This window comes from Notamacropus eugenii, chromosome 1, assembly GCF_028372415.1.
Source record: "Notamacropus eugenii isolate mMacEug1 chromosome 1, mMacEug1.pri_v2, whole genome shotgun sequence".
Lineage (NCBI taxonomy): Eukaryota > Metazoa > Chordata > Mammalia > Diprotodontia > Macropodidae > Notamacropus > Notamacropus eugenii.
The window spans coordinates 90,137,953-90,156,848 of NC_092872.1; the positions used below are offsets into that span (position 1 = coordinate 90,137,953).

The 18,896-nt window shown below is 39.2% G+C and overlaps 1 protein-coding gene across 7 annotated transcripts in view; it reads left to right on the forward strand.

Moving 5' to 3' along the window:
- Positions 1-8,186, forward strand: part of ATF7IP2 (activating transcription factor 7 interacting protein 2) — a 90,214-nt gene extending 82,028 nt beyond the window's left edge. For all 7 annotated transcript variants that reach the window (XM_072608947.1, XM_072608982.1, XM_072608992.1 and 4 more), the window contains one exon: positions 7,324-8,186. In XM_072608947.1, the coding sequence (XP_072465048.1) occupies positions 7,324-7,764 (441 nt within the window). In that variant the 3' untranslated portion in view covers positions 7,765-8,186. The remainder of the gene's footprint in view (positions 1-7,323) is intronic.
- Positions 8,187-18,896: the final 10,710 nt, after the last annotated feature.

The following is an 18,896-nucleotide window of genomic DNA, read 5'->3' on the forward strand; positions in this document are numbered from 1 at the left end:
GAGAAGAATGCCTTAAAAAAGCAGAACTAGATAAATGACAAAAGATATGCAGAAGTTCACTGAAGAAAATAATTCCTTAAAAATTAGAATTGGACAGGTGGAAGCTAATGACTGTATGAGACATCAAGAAACAATTTTTAAAAAGTCAAAAGAATGAAAAAAATAGAAGAAAGTGTGAAATACCTCATTGGAAAGACTGACCTGGAAATAGATCCAGGAAAGATAATTTAAGAATTATTGGGCATCCTAAAAGCCATGCAAAGAGTCTAGATATGATTTTTCAAGAAATCAAGGAAAACTGTTCTGATATTCTGAAACCAGAGGGTAAAATGAAATTAAATGAATCCCCCAATCACATCCTGAAAGAGATCCTAAAATGAAAAGTCCCAGGAATTTTATAGCTAAATTCCAGTGTTCCTAGGTAAAGGAGAAAATAACACAAAATAGCCAGAAAGAAACAATTCAATTATTGTGGAGCTAAGGTCAGGAGAACACAAGATTTAGCAGCTTCTACATTAAAGTATTAGAGGTCTTAGAATACAATATTCTGGAGGGCAAAGGAGCTAGGGATTACAACCAAAAATTACCAGCAACACTGATGCTTCAAGGGGGGAAATGGATATTCCACAAAATAGAACACTTTCATTGAATTTCATTCCTGATGAAAAGACCAGAGCTGAATAGAAAATTTGAATTTCAGATACAAGACTCAAGCATATAAAGGTAAACAGGAAAGAGAAAATGGATTCAGTAAGGTGAAACAGTTTATATTTCTCCATGGGAAGATAGTACTTGTAAATGAAGAATTTTCTCATTATTAGGGCATTTAGAAGGAGTATATGTAAATGCAAGACATAGGTGAGAGTTGCGTATGATGGAATGATATCTAAAAAATAAAAGGGGCAAAAAAGAGGAATGCACTAGGAAAAGAGAGAGATAGAATGGGATAAATTATCTCACATAAAAGAGAAACAAAAGACCTATTACAGTAAAGGAAAAATAGGGGCAGGGGGGATTGAGCATTGCTTGAACCTTATTCTCATTAGATTTGACTCAAGGAAGGTATAACATACACACTCAGTTGAATATAGAAATCTATCTTACCCTACAGGACATTAGGAATAGTAGGAGAGGAAGGGGATGAAAAGGGAAGATGGGCTGATAGGGTGAATTTTGGGAAAGGCACTAGTCAGAAGCATAACATTTTTGAGGATGGACAGGGTGAAAGAAGAGAAAGAGTAAATGGGAGAAAAGGATGTGGAGGGGAATACAACGCGTAATAACTGGGGAAAGAATTTATAGCAAATTTCTCTTGATAAATGGCTCATGTCTTAAATATATAGAGAACTGAGTCGAATACGTAAAAATAAGAGCCATTCCCAATTGATAAACGGTCTGGTATGAACAGTTTTCAGATGAAGTAATCAAAGATATCTTTTTTCATATGAAAAAATGTTCTAAACCACTGTTGATTAAGGAAGTGCAAATTAAAACAATTCCAAGGTACCACTTCATACCCATCGGATTGGCTAATATGACAGAAAAGGAAAAAGGCAAATGCTGGAGGGGGATATGAGAAAATTGGGACTGTAATGCACTGTTGGTGGAGGTGTGAACTGATCCAACCATTCTAGAGTGATCTGAAACTAGCCCTGTCCCCAAAGGGCTAGACAACTGTGAATACCCTTTGACCCAGCAATGCCACTATACTACTAGGTCTGTATCTGAAAGAGATAAAAAGGAAAAAGTTAATATGTACAAAAATATTTATAGCAGCTCAGTGTGTGATGGCAAAGAATTGGAAATCAAGGGAATGTCCATCAATTGGGGAATGACTGCACAAGTTCTGCTATATATTTGTGATGGAATACTGTTGTTCTGTAAGAAATGATAAGCAGGATACTTTGAGAAAAGCCTGGAAAAGAGTTATATAACTGATGCAAAATGAAATGAGCAGAACCAGGAAAATATTGTTCATAGTAACAGCTATAATATATGGTGATCAACTGTAAATGACTTAGGTATTCTCAGCAATACAAGAATCCAAGGCAGTTCTGAAGAACTTAGGATGAAAAATGCTATCCATTCCCTGGAGAAAGAACTGATGGAGTCTGAATGCAGATCAAAACATTTTTTTACATTCTTTATTTTCCCTCAGAAAAAAAATACTTATTTTTACTTTTCGACATTGGCTTTTACAAGATTTTGGGGTGCAAATTTTTTTCCAACTTTCTACTCCCCCATCTCCAAGACAGCATGCAGTCTGATATAAGCTGTACATGTACAATCATATTAAACATATTTCCATGTTAGTCATGTTCTGAAAGAAGAATCAGAACAAAAGGGAAAAAACACAAGAAAAAGGAGAAAATAGTATGCTTCGATCTGCATTCAGACTTCATAGTTCTTTCTCTGGATGTAGATAGCATTTCCCCTCATAAGTCTTTTGGAATTGTGTTGAATGTGTTGCTGAGAGGAGCTAAGTCAATCATAGTTAATCATTGCCCAGTGTCATTGTTACGATGTACAATGTTCTCCTGGATCTGCTCACTTCACCCAGCATCAATATTCATGTAAGTCTCTCTAGGTTTTTCTGAAATTTGCCTGCTCATCATTTCTTAGAGAAAAATAGTATCCCATTACATACCACAACTTGTTCAGCCATTCCCCAGTTGATGGACATCCCTTCAATTTCCATTCTTTGCCACCACAGACAGAGCTGTGATAAATATTTTTTACATGTGGGTCCTTTTCTCTTTCTTATGATCTCTTTGGGATTCAAACCTAATAGAGGTATTGCTGGATCAAGGGGTATGCACAGTTTTATAACCTTCTGGACATACTTCCAAATTGATCTCCAAAATGGTTGGATTAGTTCAGAACTCCACCAGCAATGAATGTAGTAGTGTTCCACTTTTCCCACATCTTCTCCGATATTTATCATTTTCCTTTTTTGTCATATTAGCCAGTTTGATAGGTGTGAAGTAATACCTCAGAGTTGTTTTTAATTTGCATTTCTCTAATCAGTAGTGATTCATTTTTCTTATGACTATAAATAGCTTTAATTTCTTCTAAAAACTGCCTATTCATATCCTTTGACCATTTATCAATTTGGGAATGACTTGTAATTCTTATAAACTTGACTCAGTTTTCTATGTATTTTAGAAATGAGGCCTCTATTAGAAACCTTGGCTGTAAAAATGGTTTTCCAAATTTCTGCTTATATTTCTTGAGGTTTTTTCCTTTGTTTTCTTTCACAATGTGACTAATATGGAAGTATGTTTTGCATGACTGCACATGTATATATATCCCATCTAAAATTTCTTTCCTTCTTCAGTGAGGGAGACTGGAGGAAGGGGAGAATTTGGAACTCAAAATTTAAGAAATAATGCTAAAAATTATTTTTACATGTAGTTGGGGAAAAGCAAAATACTAAATATTTTTTTTTTAAAAAGAGATAATTCCTGCCTCAAAGAGTTCACATGGTGGAAGCCAAGATGGTAGAGTAGAAAGATGCACATACTGCTAGCTCTTACCCCAGAGCCTATAAAATACCTGTAAAGAAAGAGTCTCAAGCAATTCTAGAGCAGCAGAAGCCACAGAACAACAGAGTAAAGGAGATTTCTAGCCCAGGGTGACCTGAAAGGCCGACGGGAAATGTCTGTCACACCCACCCCAGCCTTGGCTGTGCGGTGCGGCTCTGGGAGGAAGACAGGACTCAAGCAGACCTGGGGATGGAATCCCCAGTCGCGGAATCCCCAGTCACAGTAGCAGCAATTCACAGATCCCTCAACCCACAGGCACCAAAGGTCAGTGAGAGGGTTTTGTCAGCTGGCCAAAAAGGGAAAAGGGCCTTCCCATAGCTACAGCCAGAGGCCGCATCAGGCAAGTGGCAGCAGCTTCTACAGCAGCCCCTACAGCAGCCCGCATCCATTGTTGGATCGTAAAAACCATGGGGGCTCTGAGCAGCTGATTCTTACTTCAGCTCTGTGTAGCGGCCCTGCCTCCACCTGATGCTCCTAAGGAATTTGAGCACCTGATCTTTATCTCACACTGAATGGCCGCCCTGCACCCACAGCTTATTTGAATCTCAGCCCCCCAGTACTGGCTTGAACTGGAGGCAAGGTGGTTGTGAAGACAAAACTCTTATCACTCGGATTCTGGGCACAGAAGTTTCTTCTTGCTCCCAGACTAGTGTACACACTTGATTGTACCACTTTGGAGGAACTGAGATCTTACAGACCTTCAGAATATACCCTATGCTTGACAAAGGACCCAAAAGTCCAGTAGCTAGTTGGGAAAATGCCCAAAAAAGGGGGGAAAAAAGTAAGACTTATAGAAGGTTACTTTCTTGGTGAGCAGATATCTTCTCCCATCCTTTCCAGTGAGAAAGGACAATCCTTATCATCAGGGAAAGACATAAAAATCAAGGCTTCTGTATCCCAAACATCCAAAATAAATATTCAATGGTCTTAGGCCGTGGAAGAGCTCAAAAAGGATTTTGAAAATCAAGAGAGGTGGAAGAAAAATTGGGAAGAGAAATGAGAGAGATCCAAAAAATCATGAAAAGCAGGTCAGCAACTTGCTGAAGGAGACCCCAAAAAAATGCTGAAGAAAATAACGCCTTTAAAAATAGGCTAACTTAATTGGCAAAAGAGGTTCAAAAAGCCAACGAGGAGAAGAATGCTTTAAAAAGCAGAATTAGCCAAATGGAAGAGGAGGTTCAAAAGCTCACTGAAGAAAATAGTTCTTTAAAAATTAGAATGGAACAGATGGAGGCTAATGATTTTATGAGGAACCAGGAAATCACAAAACAAAACCAAAAGAATGAAAAAATGGAAGATAATGTGAAGTATCTCATTGGAAAAACAGCTGACATGGAAAATAGATCCAGGAAAGACAATATAAAAATTATGGGACTACCTGAAAGCTATGATCAAAAAAAGAGCCTAGACATCATCTTTCATGAAATTATCAAGGAAAACTGCCCTGACATTCTAGAACCAGGGGTAAAATAAATATTGAAAGAATCCACCCTTCACCTCCTGAAAGAGACCCAAAAAAAGAAACTCCTAGGAACATTGTAGCCAAATTCCAGAGTTCCCAGGTCAAGGAGAAAATATTGCAAGCAGCTAGAAAGAAACAATTTGAGTATTGTGGAAATACAATCAGGATAACACAAGATCTAGCAGCTTCTACGTTAAGGGATCAAAGGGTCTGGAATATGATATTCCAGAAGTCAAAGGAACTAGGCCTAAAACCAAGAATCGCCTACCCAGCAAAACTGAGTATAATACTTCAAGGGAAAAAATGGTCTTTCAGTGAAACAGAGGACTTTCAAGCATTCTTGATGAAAAGACCAGAGCTGAAAAGAAAATTTGACTTTCAAACACAAGAATGAAGAGAAGCATGAAAAGGTGAACAGCAAAGAGAAGTCATAAGGGACTTACTAAAGTTGAACTGTTTACATTCCTACATGGAAAGACAATATTTGTAACTCTTGAAACTTTTGTCAGTATCTGGGTAGTTGGTGGGATTATGCATACACAGAGAGAGAGAGAGAGCCAGAGGCAGAGAGTACAGGGTGAGTTGAATAGGAGGGGATCATATCTAAAAAATGAAATTAAGGGGTGAGAAAGGAATATATTGGGAGGAGAAAGAGAGAAATGGAATAGGGCAAATTATCTCTCATAAAAGAGGCAAGTAAAAGACTTTTCAGTGGAGGGAAAAAGGGGAGGTGAGAGAAAATACATGAAGCTTACTCTCATGACACTCAACTCAAGGAAGAAATAAAATGTACACTCATTTTGGCATGAAAACCTATCTTATAGTACAAGAAAGTGGGGGAGAAGGGGATAAGCAGGGTAGGGATGATGATGGAAGGGAGGACAATGAGAGGAGGGAGCAATTAGAAGTCAACGCTCTTGGAGAAGGACAAGGTCAAAAGAGAGAATAGAAGTAATAGGGGGCAGAATAGGATGGAGGGAAATATAGTTAGTCTTACACAACATGACTTTTATGGAAGTCATTTGCAAAACTACACATATATGGCCTATATTGAATTGCTTGCCTTCCCAGTGGGGATGGGTGGGGAGGGTGGGAGAAAGAGAAGTTGGAATTCAAAGTTTTAGGAACAACTGTTGAGTATTGTTCTTGCATACAACTAGGAAATAAGAAATACAGGTAATGGGGTATAGAAATTTATCTTGCCCTATAGGACAAAAGAGAAGATGGGAATAAGGGAAGGGAAGGATGTTAGAAGGGAGGGCAGATTGGTGATAAGGGTAATTAGAATGCTCGGCATTTTGGGATGGGGGGAGGGGAGAAAAGTTGAAACTCAAAATTTTGTGGAAATAAATGTTGAAAACTTAAATAAGTTAAAAAAAAAAACCATCCTTATCAAGAAAGACAACAATAAAGGAGAGTGGTGGCCAAGGAGGAATGTGTGTGTGTTCTAGGGAGCTGGAGAGTGGAAGGGGGTTAAAGTATGTGGTCATAGGCAGCTAGATGGTAAGATGCCCTGGGTAGATAGCTGGGTGGGAACATGGTCCTGTCTAGTACCAGTCAGTAAATGTAGTAAACTGAGATGGGCTAGTTTGTACTCAGTTACCAGTCATCTAAGTTAGGCACTATGTCAGGAGCTCCAATGTTGAATGGATTAATTTCCCCAGGGACTAAAACCCAGATTCTGAAAGAGCCACTTATGAAGAACCAGGTCTTAGGATCAGTGTATATAGATTGTGGATCTGGAATAGGGAGGAGGAAGTCCACAGCACAGACAGACAGTGAACTTGAGTAGATGGCGAAGTGAGATGTGAAACTGAGGCTTTGGTGTATTATATTGAAAAGTATAGTAAACGGGGAAACAAAAACTGTTCATTGTATAACTCTAGAGCAATCTTATGCATAATTGCAAACATTTTATACCATTCAGCCCTTTATCACTATTTATGCATTGGTAACAAAATAAACAAAAATTCTGCTTGCCCAGTGGTGGTGGGGGGGGGGGGGGGGGGGATATTGCTTGCCTCTGATAAAGAAATAATTCTTTCTATAGCTGCCCATTAAGGAGTTTTGTGTAAAAGACGGATGTTTCTATTTGAGTTTATAGTCTGTCCTATAAGCTTTACAGTCAGTTCAGCAGATAATTTCCATTTTCCCCTTTACACCCTTCCCATGGAATATGTTTATATTTACTTTTTTTTTTGATGAATTTCAGTAAGAAAATGGAATTTTAAAAATTTCATGTACTTATTCACAAGTTTCTTATTTATATTACTTTTCCTCCGCCAAATACAACTTAACCTTTTTCTTTATTTTTAGGTCCTGGAATCATTTGAGCACCTTCCTTCCCTACCAGAGCCACCCCAGCAACCTGTTCTCACAAAATTCAGTGACTCTGTTCCTCCCCAGAAGTTTGAGCTAAGACTGAAACGGGTACAAAAGCCAAAAGGCATAGCATTGACATGGAACACTTCTCATATTAATCCCAGGTGTGCTCCTGTGGAAAGCTATCACCTCTACGTATGCCATGATAATAGCGCCACTAGCAAAAGCAAAAGCAGTTGGAGGAAAATAGGAGAAATTAAAGCTCTACCTCTCCCGATGGCATGTTCTTTATCTCAGTTCTTGTCTTCTGGCACATATTATTTTACTATACAAGCCAAAGACGTTTATGGAAGGTATGGACCTTTTTGTGATATCAAATACATTCATGGACTCTCTGAAGATAATGTCAAAGATTCACAAGTCCTTCCTACTTAACAAATATTTCATAAGAAACTAGGCCAATTTGAATTTAAGTTGTTTGCTTTTACACGTCAATATTCTAATGACAGACATGGTATTTAACCGACCAGTTCTTAATTGTGAAACCTCTGTATTAGGAATTCCCTTCTCTAGTGCTTTGTAGAGGGCTCAGTCTGTGATCGGCATACAACAGAGCATCTTCTAAGAGGGGAAAATGACTTGTGAGGAATGAGGACAAGATGATAAGGCTTTTCTCTTTGTCAATAGTGGTGCTGAGATGTATGTGTGTGTGTACACACATGTATGTGTATGTACATATATATGTATGTGTGTATATATATGTGTTGAAGTTGACCAGTTCAGAAAAATGTTTAGTTATATAATTAAAACGGAGCTTCCTATAATGCATTTCCATTAAAGTTTTTTTTTTAAATGCATTTATATTCCATGGAGTTCCACTTTTGTTTTATATTCTGAATATCTGTTACTTTTTTTTTTGGCTGTGCTGTAATCATATCAGAGGAGGGTTGGTTTGGTAAATTCAGGCAGCTTGATAGAGGGGTGGCCAAACACCGAACTACATGAACCAAAATCCAGTGTCGCAAAACCCCTTAATTTCAGGCACTAAGTTTCTCCTTACCCCTGAACACAAACTAAGAGCAGCACAGAATTCCATACTTCATTTATGCTGTAAGAGGCAGAATCTGATTTTGCTTTCTCACTGCTGCTTGTGTCCTGCTGGTCCACGCTGCATGGGGCACCAAGACACTTACCCAGATCCCCTCCCTTCACTTGTCTCATAACCAGTCCAAATACACAACCTGGGCTCCAAGCTCCACCTTTGCCTTGGCCCTCACCCACTCAGTCACAAATGCTGCAGGAAATCACTCCGAAAACCAGACTCACTCCCAAAATGCACTCAGCAATTCTTTCCAGATATGGTGCTCCACACCCAGAATCATGTCCTTAAACCAAAGACCAGCATCCGTCCTGAGTCCACTTCCTGAATTCCCCTGTAGAATTACAGGCACTAGCTTGTTGTAGCCTCTCATGCAGAATTATTTTTTCCTCTAGCTCCACACCATCCCAAGCTCCTAATAAATAGTAGTACTCGTTTATTCATTTGTTCATTTGTTCATCAAAATATTTTTGAGAGCCTACTGTTTGTAAAAGTTTGTGCTACTTATCCTGACGAAGGAAGGCCTTATTGTTATAGTTCAGATATTGTCCAGCAGTAAATGATTGAGACGTTGTTTCACGTTGTCAGGATTTAATACGTTGGGCTGAAATGCTATAGCTATCACTGTCAGCATTCCACTGGGATTAGAACAGGTGAAGAAGATGAAGAGTCATTTGTTTAGAACAAGATTAAATGCAGGGCTTACAGAATAAGAACTAGAATTAAAAGAAGAATAAAATGAGAATCAGAATTAAGAATAAACAAATTCTAGAGCAGCAGAAGCCACAAAACAGCAGAGTGAAAGAGATTTCCAGTCCAAAGCAGCCTGGAAGGCCTGCAGGAAAGGCCTATCTTGCCGTGTGCAGAGCGGAGTGCAGCACAGTGTGGGCCATGCCACAGCAAGGACAGGACTGGAGCAGTCTTCACTGCCACTGGCAACAGCTATAGGTCACAGATTTCTCAACTCACAAACATCAAAGACAGCTTCAAAGGTCAGTGAGAAAGCTTTTTCACTTGGATGAGAAGGGAGCACAACAGTCTAGCCCCAGCCCCAGGCAGCACCAGTTTCCGTTATTGGAGCCCTGGCCTAAAGCCCCTGGGGGAATTGAGCAGCTGATGTTGATCTCAGCCCTGAGTGGCAACCCTGGGGCGAGGAGGAGTGCTGGCTGGCATGGTGGAGGTGGTGGATGCTCTGGAGAGGGAATCCTGCTCACAGACCAGAGTGCAGGCCAGGAGAGGAGTAAACTCTTCTCCCTTGATTGTGCCACCTTAGAGGAACTGGGAACCTACAGGTCCCCATAGTATATCCTCCCCTTGACAAAGAACTCAGAAGTCAAGTAACTGGCTGGGAAAATGCCCAAAAAAGGGAAAAAGAATAAGACACTAGAAGATTACTTTTTTGGTGAGCAGATATTTTCTTCCATCCTTTTGGATGAGGAGGAACAATGCATACCACCAGAGGAAGTCAAGGCTTCTGCGTCCAAAATCTCCAAAAAAATATGCAGTTGTCTCAGGCCATGGAAAAGCTCAAAAAGAATTTTGAAAATCAAGTAAGAGAAGTAGAGCAAAAATTGGGAAAAGAAATGAGAGGGAAGCAAGAAAATCATGAAAAATCAGTCAACTGCTTTCTAAAGGAGACCCAAAAAATGCTGAAGAAATTAACACCTTTAAAAATAGACTAACTCCAATGGCAAAAGAGGCCCTAAAAGCCAATGAGGAGAAGAATGCTTTAAAGAGCAGAATTAACCAAATGAAAAAGGAGGTTCAAAAGCTCACTGAAGAAAATAGGTCTTTAAAAATTAGAAGGAACAGATAGGAGCTAATGACTTTATGAGAAATCAAGAAATTGCAAAATGAAACCAAAAGAATGGAAAAAAATAGAAGATAATGTGAAATATCTCATTGGAAAAACAACTGACCTGGAAAATAGACCCAGGAGAGACAATTTAAAAATTGTGGGACTACCTGAAAGCCATGATCAAAAAAAGCCTAGGCATCATCTTTCATGAAATTATCAAGGAAAACTGCCCTGATATTCCGGAACCAGAGGGTAAAATAAATATGGAAAGAATTCACCGATCACCTCCTGAAAGAGATCTGAAAAGAAAAACTCCTAGGAACATTGTAGCCAAATTCCAGAGTTCTCAGGTCAAGGAGAAAATATTGCAAGCAGCCAAAAAGAAACAATTTGAGTATTGTGGAAATACAATCAGGATAACACAAAATGTAACAGCTTCTACATTAAGGGATCAAAGGTCTTGGAATATGATATTCCAGAAGTCAAAGGAACTAGGACTAAAACCAAGAATCACCTATCCAGCAAAACTGAGTATAATACTTCAAGAGGAAAAATGGTCATGCAATGAAATAGAGGACTTTCAAGCATTCTTGATGAAAACACCAGAGCTGAATAGCAAATTTGACTTTCAAACACAAGAATCAAGAGAGTCATGAAAAGGTAAACAGGAAAGAGAAATAATAAGGGACTTACTAAAGCTGAACTTTTACTTTCCTACATGGAAAGATAATATTTGTAAGTCTTGAAACTTTTCTTAGTATTTCGGTAGTTGGAGAGATTACACACACACACACGCACACACACACACACACATACATATGCGTGTGCACATACATGCACACACGGTGAGTTGAATAGGAAGGGATTATATCTAAATGAATAAAATTAAGGGGTGAGAGGAATATATTGGGAGGAGAAAGGGAGAAATGGAATGGGACAAATTATCTCTCATAAAAAAGGCAAGAAAAAGCTTTTTCAGTGGAGGGGAAAAGAGGGAGGTGAGAAGGGACAAGTGAAGCTTACTCATCACATTTGGCTTAAGAAGGGAATAACATGCACACTCAATTTAGTATGAAAATCTAATGCTACAGGAAAGTAGGGGAGAAGGGGATAAATGGGATATGGGGAGATGATAGAAGGGTGGGCAAATGAGGGGGGGTAATTAGAAGTAAACACTGTTGGGGAGGGATAAGGTCAAAAGAGAGAATAGAATAAATGGAGCAGCATAGGATAGAGGGAAATAGTCTTTCACAACATGACTATTGTGGAAGTCTATTGCAAACCACATATATAGCATACGTTGAATTGCTTGCCTTCTCAGTGGGGATGGGTGGGGAGGGAGGAAGGGAGAGAAGTTAGAACTCAGAGTTTTAGGAACAAATGTTGAGAATTGTTTTTGCATGTAGCTGGGAAATAAGAAATACAGGCAATGGGGTATCTAAATCTATCTTGCCCTACAAGAAAAGAGAAGATGGGGATAAGGGAAGGGAGGGATATGATGGAAGGGAGGACAATTTGGGGGAAGGGGTAATCAGATTGCACAGTGTTTTGGGATGGGGGGAGGGGAGAGATGGGGAGAAAATTTGGAACTCAAAATCTTATGGAAATGACTGTTGAAAACTAAAAATAAATAAATTGGAAAAAAAAGAATTAGAGGACTACCTGGTTGTCGTCTTTCATTCTCAAAGAGGACCAAAATGACATCACTGTTGGGCTGAAGGTACAGTGTGTCTGCCTATGAGTGATCAGGTCAATATGAACTCAGAAGACTCTATCACAACTTGGGCACAGATAGTCTGTATGAACATTGGGAGTGGAGATGTCTCTACATTTACACTTATCACGTTTCTTTTGAGCTTGTTTGATGTGGGCACACTGTGCTGGTGAGTCCTGTGCCAGTCCCCCTCAGAGTTAGGTGAAGCAGTGGTTAGAGTACATGCCTTAGAATCAGGAAGGCTTATCTTCCTGAGTTCAAACCTGGCCTCAAACATTTAATAGTTGTGTCACCTTGGACAAGTCAGTTGTTTGCCTCAGTTTCCTCATCTGTAAAATGATCTAGAGAAGGAAATAGCAAACCACTCCATAATCTATCTGTGCATATATTTATGTCTGCATGTAGCCCAGGGCCTTCCCCATATTCCCATACACACATCCTAAAAAGATGCCTCAGGTTCAAGATGCGTTTTCTGTCAGCCTCCGCTTAAAATCAGTTAGTAGAGTCAAATTGATTTATATTCGTTTTACCAGTGCAACCAGGAGTTACATTAGTTCAAATCAAAAGGTAATGAATTAACCAATGTAGCAAAATAAATGACAAGGAAAATAAGAACAGAGGTATGCTGTCCCCTAACTTCTTACATTGCTGGTAAGAAAGGTAGCATGTAAGGAACACACAGCTAGGGAACCCAGTGGGAGAGTACAAAACATAGTGTATACATATAGCTACACCAGCTCATGTTCCTAAGGCCGGGTCCCCATACCTCCATCACCCCGAAGATCAAATATAAAACCCTCTGGTATTTAAAACTTTGTAAGCTGGCCCTTCCTACATTTCCAACCTTCTTGCGCCTCCACCTGCCACCCCTCCTCCACAAACTCTCCAGCCCTGCTATGCTGGCCTACTTGTAGTTCCTCAAATATGACACTTTTAACTCCCATGTCTGTGGTTTGCACAGACTGTCCCCATGCCTGGAATGTTCTTCCTTCTCACCTGAGGCCTCTTAGTTTCTCTGGCATCCGTCAAGAATCATCTTAAATCCCATCTTCTGGAGGAATCCTTTCCTTATGTTCTCAAGTGCCAGTGCCTTCCCTTTCAGATTGCATTCCATCTACTCTGTGCATATCTTGAATATATCTTATTATTTACTTGTCTCCCCCATTAGAATGGATGCTTCTGGAGGGAAAGATCTAATTTTTGCCCTTTTATTTTTTGTATCTCCAGTGCTTGGTACGTAGGAAGCCTAAAAAATGCACATTGCACAAGATGGGACAGACTCGGTCACTTCTGCTACTTCTCAGGAGGTGGTGAGGATAACTGCTTATCTCATGATGTCATCCAACTACATTACCAGGTTCTCTGCTGCCATTCACTGGTCTTTTGAGGAATTGTAGCTACTGTATGACTTTTTCTATCCCAGAAGACTGTCTCAACCCTTTTAGCAGGCAGCCTGAGGGATTAGCTCCTAATTTGTGGTTTTAAATTACTACAAATGAACATCCCACCAACAGAAATCCTCAGGTTTAAATCTGTTTTAAGTTAAATCCTTTGATTTTCCCTGAGCTGCTCCCCAAAGTCAATGAGTTACTCAGTTTAGTGTTTGAAATCCCATTCAACTCTTTACTGCTCTCTAGCAACTGCCAGTCACTCCCATTTGATGTAAATCATCTCTGGAACAAGACTGAAAGTTACTTGAGATAAGTCTTGACTATTGTCACACTTTCTAGCCGTAACAAATTGCTGTCTTCCCTCCAAATGCTTGCATATCCTTCCCCAAATCCTGCTCTCATGCTTTATCCTGGCATGGAGTTGACCTAAATTCTCTAAACTGAGACCAGCAGAGTACAGTAAAGTCTGGCCACCTCTATCCTACTGGAAGGGCATCACAGACTGCCCCACATAGAACTCGTGTCTGCTTTCTGAGGATGATAGATCATAGATATAGAGTTGGAAGTGACCACATAAGCTACCTAGACCAGTCCCCTCATTTAATGATGAAACAGAGGCCCAGGGAGCTTAACCAAAGGCAGGATTTGATCCCCGGTCTTTCTGACTTACACTGTGTCGTCATAGCTAAGGGAAAAAAACAAGCTCATAGAATGGCCACTTGGTGAATTCTTTGGCTTTATCAACCTACAAAATAGCATATATATTGTATAAATGTATATATGTGTACATAAACATAAATGTGTATTATACACGTACATATTGAGAAAGTTAGAATTCTGCTGTATCATTTAATAATTGATTCTATTAAGTAATCAACCCTATTCCCCATTTTATCAAAGTCCCATTTCTCAGTTAAGCTAAAAAAATTGGGTCTCTCCAATCCAAATTGGATTAAAGGCATGTTTGAGAGACAATGATGTGATCCCCATACCTCACACAGGACATTTGCTCGCTAACCAGTTTAACCTGGGACCTTTGTTGTGTTTCCTATTAGCAGAAACCAGTTGAAACCAAGACCCCCTCCCCAAGAGACAGTTCTTCTGTACTTGTCTTGCCTTGTAAAGTTAAGGGTGGTTTGATTTCCCCAAAGGAAAGACTAATCATGGGGTCCTGATTGGAGTGGTTCTGATTTTCTAGCCAAAATTCCTAGAGGTAACTGAGGCCCGTAAAGCAATGAATGATCCTTAACTGTCAAAGGGATGCAATCATCCACACTTGAAGGCCAACTCACCTTTCCCAGCCATAGCCAATTGTGACATTCCAAAATTAAACAGAATTCCTCCTTTCCTGCACTTCAATAAAGAGAGTTTTTTCCTTCTCTTAGGGGAGAGGGAGTTGTTGACCTGAGATGGTCAGCGTGACCCACTGTGTTAACAGTTATACAAGTCACTGTTAATAAACTGTTGTCTTGCTCAAAGAAATGTGTCTCAGTTTCCCTATATTGGCATTGTGTGCCACAACATACATTGATGTGTGTATATATATATGTATATACATATATACATATATATATACACACACATATATACTGAAGGTATGTGTATATATACATATATATGTATGTATGTATCGGGATTTTTATATGCATATATATACACACATATACATATATATATACACACATACCTACATATATATACACACACACACACACACACACACACACACACACAGTTATTAACCCTTTCACGTTGTGACTTTCCATATATTGTGGTATAAGAAATTATATGAGAATTTTGGGGGGAGTCTTGTGGAAGCCATAGACAACACATGAAGGTCAGCAGACAACACAGAAAAAGTATGGTGTTATATCAACACATTTTATCTTTTACTATCATAATAATTCAGACTTCTCTGGTACAAAGAAAGGACCAAAACTTGTATGTGGAATTTTTGGATCGCAGGAATGCCATGCCCCTAAACCCTGAGATGTGGAGGGGATAACTATCTATGCAATTGATGTTAGAAAGGTTTTGTTCTTTGCTCAGAATATGCATTTTCATTATCTTTCACACAAATAAAAAGACCAACTTATAGCCAGGAATTCTGGTATTTGAACCCCGTCTCACATACTTACTAGTTACGTGTGACCTTGGAAAAGTTATTTAACATATGTGGTTTTAGTTTCCTAGCTGACCAGTCACTTCATACACCAGAGGCTGCTGTTTAGAACTGAAAACCAGATTTCTCTAGTGTGTGAAGCTACCAGCAAGTTCGAAAATTAAACCCACGGCATTCAGCACCAAATTCCAGCTGCCAGTGCTCAGCAAGACAGTCAATTGGTCCTGAGAACAGAGGCATTTGGCAGGGAGGAAAAATATGATTTATGCCCGAGGAAAAGGGCTGGCTTAGTAAGGTACCACATCCTTAGGACCATCCATTCTTTCTGGTGAAAAAAAGACAAAGGTAGTAGCCTGCACAGACAATGGCCCAGAATATTCCCAGAGATTCAGCTGCAAATTTAATCCATTTGGGCCTACACCAGAACAGTTAAGGACACAGAAATTGGAAGAAACTGCTTTTCCTTCTTTGAATAATGACTGGCGATAACATAATTATTGCTGAACTACTCTTTGCTTATTTCTAAAAAAAGTGTCTGAACATAATTCTTACCTTAATGCTAAGCTCATAAAGTACATAGTAAATAGTCTTGTAATCTCACTAATTTTTTTAAGCCCCATTGTTTAGTAATATTTTTAAGCAGCAGTGGAAATTTTTGTCAAGTAACAGGTTGGTCCTTCCTTTTCAAAGAAGAGGACCCTTCACTTAAAAAATTCCCAATGGACTCTTGAGGCAAAATGTCTTCCACATCCAAGGAAAGAACTATGAAATTTGATTACAGAATGAAGCAGATCATTTTCTTTTGTATTATGTGTTTTTTGTTTTGTTTCATGATTTCTCCCACTCATTTTAATTCTATGAAACATGACTAAGGTGAAAATGTATTTAATAGGAATGTATGTGTAGAACCTATATAAAATTGTATGACGTCTCAGCAAAGGAGTGGGGAAGGAGGGGAAGGGAGGGGGAAAAAATCTAAGATATATGGAAATGATTGTAGAACACTGAAAACAAAATAATTTAATTTAAAAAATAAAAAAGAGGACCCTTCATTACTAATGGAGTGTGGGTGCTGCTTTCTGAGTAAACAGTTCTTGTCACATAGAAATTTCTTTTAAAATGTTTGTTGACAGACTAGGAGAATGCAGTGGGGGCCAAAAAGTCCCATGGAAGAACTACAGTCCTTTCTGTCCCAGTACAAGTTTAGACATTACCACCTGCCCACTGGCAGTAAGGGTGATTTAATGCCCAGGGTACCAATCTGGCTTAAGAGTATTAATTGATTTCCCACAGCATCAGGACATAATACACAGTCCTTCATAGCTTAATTACATATGTGAAGATAAAAACAAGGGAGCTAAAAGTTCATTTAGTTCCCCTTCCCCCTCATTTTACAGATGAAGACACTGAGACCCCAGTAGGAGATTGGGTGGTGTAGTGGAAAGAGTGTTCTGTTTGGATCCAGAACACCCGGGTTTAGTCTTGGCTCTGTCGTTTATTACCTTTGTGATTTTGGGGCAAGTTACTGAACCCCTCTGGCCAAGAGAGAGAGACAGACAGAGATTAGAGACTGATCTCTCTGGCCCCTTACATCTGTAAATCTAGGATGTTATAATATTACAATGTGACTTGATTAAGAATGCCACATGGAAATGGAGCTAGGATTCCTGAGCTCAGCCAGTAAGTCAGTCAATGAGCACGTAAGTGCCTATGTTCTGGGCACTGTTAAGTACTGAGAATGCAAAGAAAAGCAAAAGATGATACCTGCCTTCAATGAGCAGGCTATCTAATGGGAGAAGATGGTAGCAGGGATATGATGAACTCCAGAGGAGTTCAGCCAGATGGGAAAGGATGAGCTGGCTGCCCTAGGTACCTTCCTTAAAAGGAGGGTTTGGGAGAAACTCCCCTGCTATACATCTTCCGTCCTCTCCAATGTGAGTAAGGGAAGGGCTCCAGGGAAAAGGGAGTGTGGAGTTTTAGAGTGGAAATGATCTTGTAGGATAAGATTCCAGAGGCCATGATGAAATCTGAGAATACAGTTGGTGACATCCAGATAAAATGGATCCATTCTGGGAAGGATTATTATTGTCTTGGAAAGAAGATGCTTAACATCATATCCAGGCTTGGAAAACAAGGAATGAAGTTCATTGCCAGTTTTCCTAACAAAATACCTGGCCCTTTTATCCACAAGATCTGTCTCTTTAACAACTGTGTTCTTACTATTGTGTACTTAAGTAGGGTTCATGCAGAGATATAAAGAGATGGAACAGAAGGGCTGGGAAATTGAGAATATGCAATTTGTCTTTAGGGATCCTGTGGATTCTAGTGGGCTGCAGGGGCAGGGTTAGAGTGGAAAAGGAGAGAAATGTGGAAAGGCAGGCTAGGGCCAGATTGTGCTAAAGTGTGCTGCACGTATATCATCAACCAGCCTGAAATGGCTACTTCCATTCATCACATCCAGGATGTATCTGGTAAGTGTCAGGGTTAGCCTGATTGGCTGTTACCCAACTCAGTAAATGAGTGATAGCCTAAACCTGATAACCTAATATACTTGCTTTTGGTGAAAGTCACACCACCAATGATCAAATTCTGCGAACAGCCCAATATCCTTTCAAATGAAAGCTGGATTTTTGTCTAATCCTAACAATAACAAAAGTTAAAAAAAAAATTCCCTGCAATTTAATGACCCAGGACGAATAATTGGCAAAGTTGGACTTTCTAATACAAGAATAAACACTTTATCCTGTAGAATATTCCAAAACACCTAACATTGTGATTTTATAAAAATGTTACTTCCTTTAAAAAATTTTAAAAGAAATGTATTAATAGGCTGTGATATATGATTGTAATGGAATATTATTGTGCTAAAAGAAATGACAAGCAGGATGATTTCAGAAAAATCTGGACTTACAACGAATTGATGTATGGTGAAATAAATAGAATCAGGAGAACACTGTGCACAGTAAGAGCAAAAATGTTCAATGAAAAATTGTGAATGACTTAGCAATGATCTGAAACAATCCCAAAGTACTAACAATGAAGCGTACTATCTGCCTCCAGAGAAAGAACTGCTTCGATCGAATACAGACCGAAAGTATGCTATTTTTCACTTTTTTCCTTTAATTTTTTTCTTTATTCAAATCTTCTTATACAAAGTGACTAATATGGAAATGTTTTACATAATTGCACATGTATAACCTATATCTAATTGCTTACTGTCTCGGGGAGAGGGGAGCCGAGGGAGGGATAGAATTTGGAACTCAAAATTTTAAATAAAGATGTTAAAAAATTGAAGGAAAAAAAGAATGGGGAAAACCAGTAGATAAGAAGAACTTGAATACTGAGGCTAGGGACCGAGTATGCCATGTGCTAAGGTAGAGAGGAAGGGATGGGATCAAACACATGGGTAGAGAGGGAATGGCCTTTGAAAGGAAGACTGTATG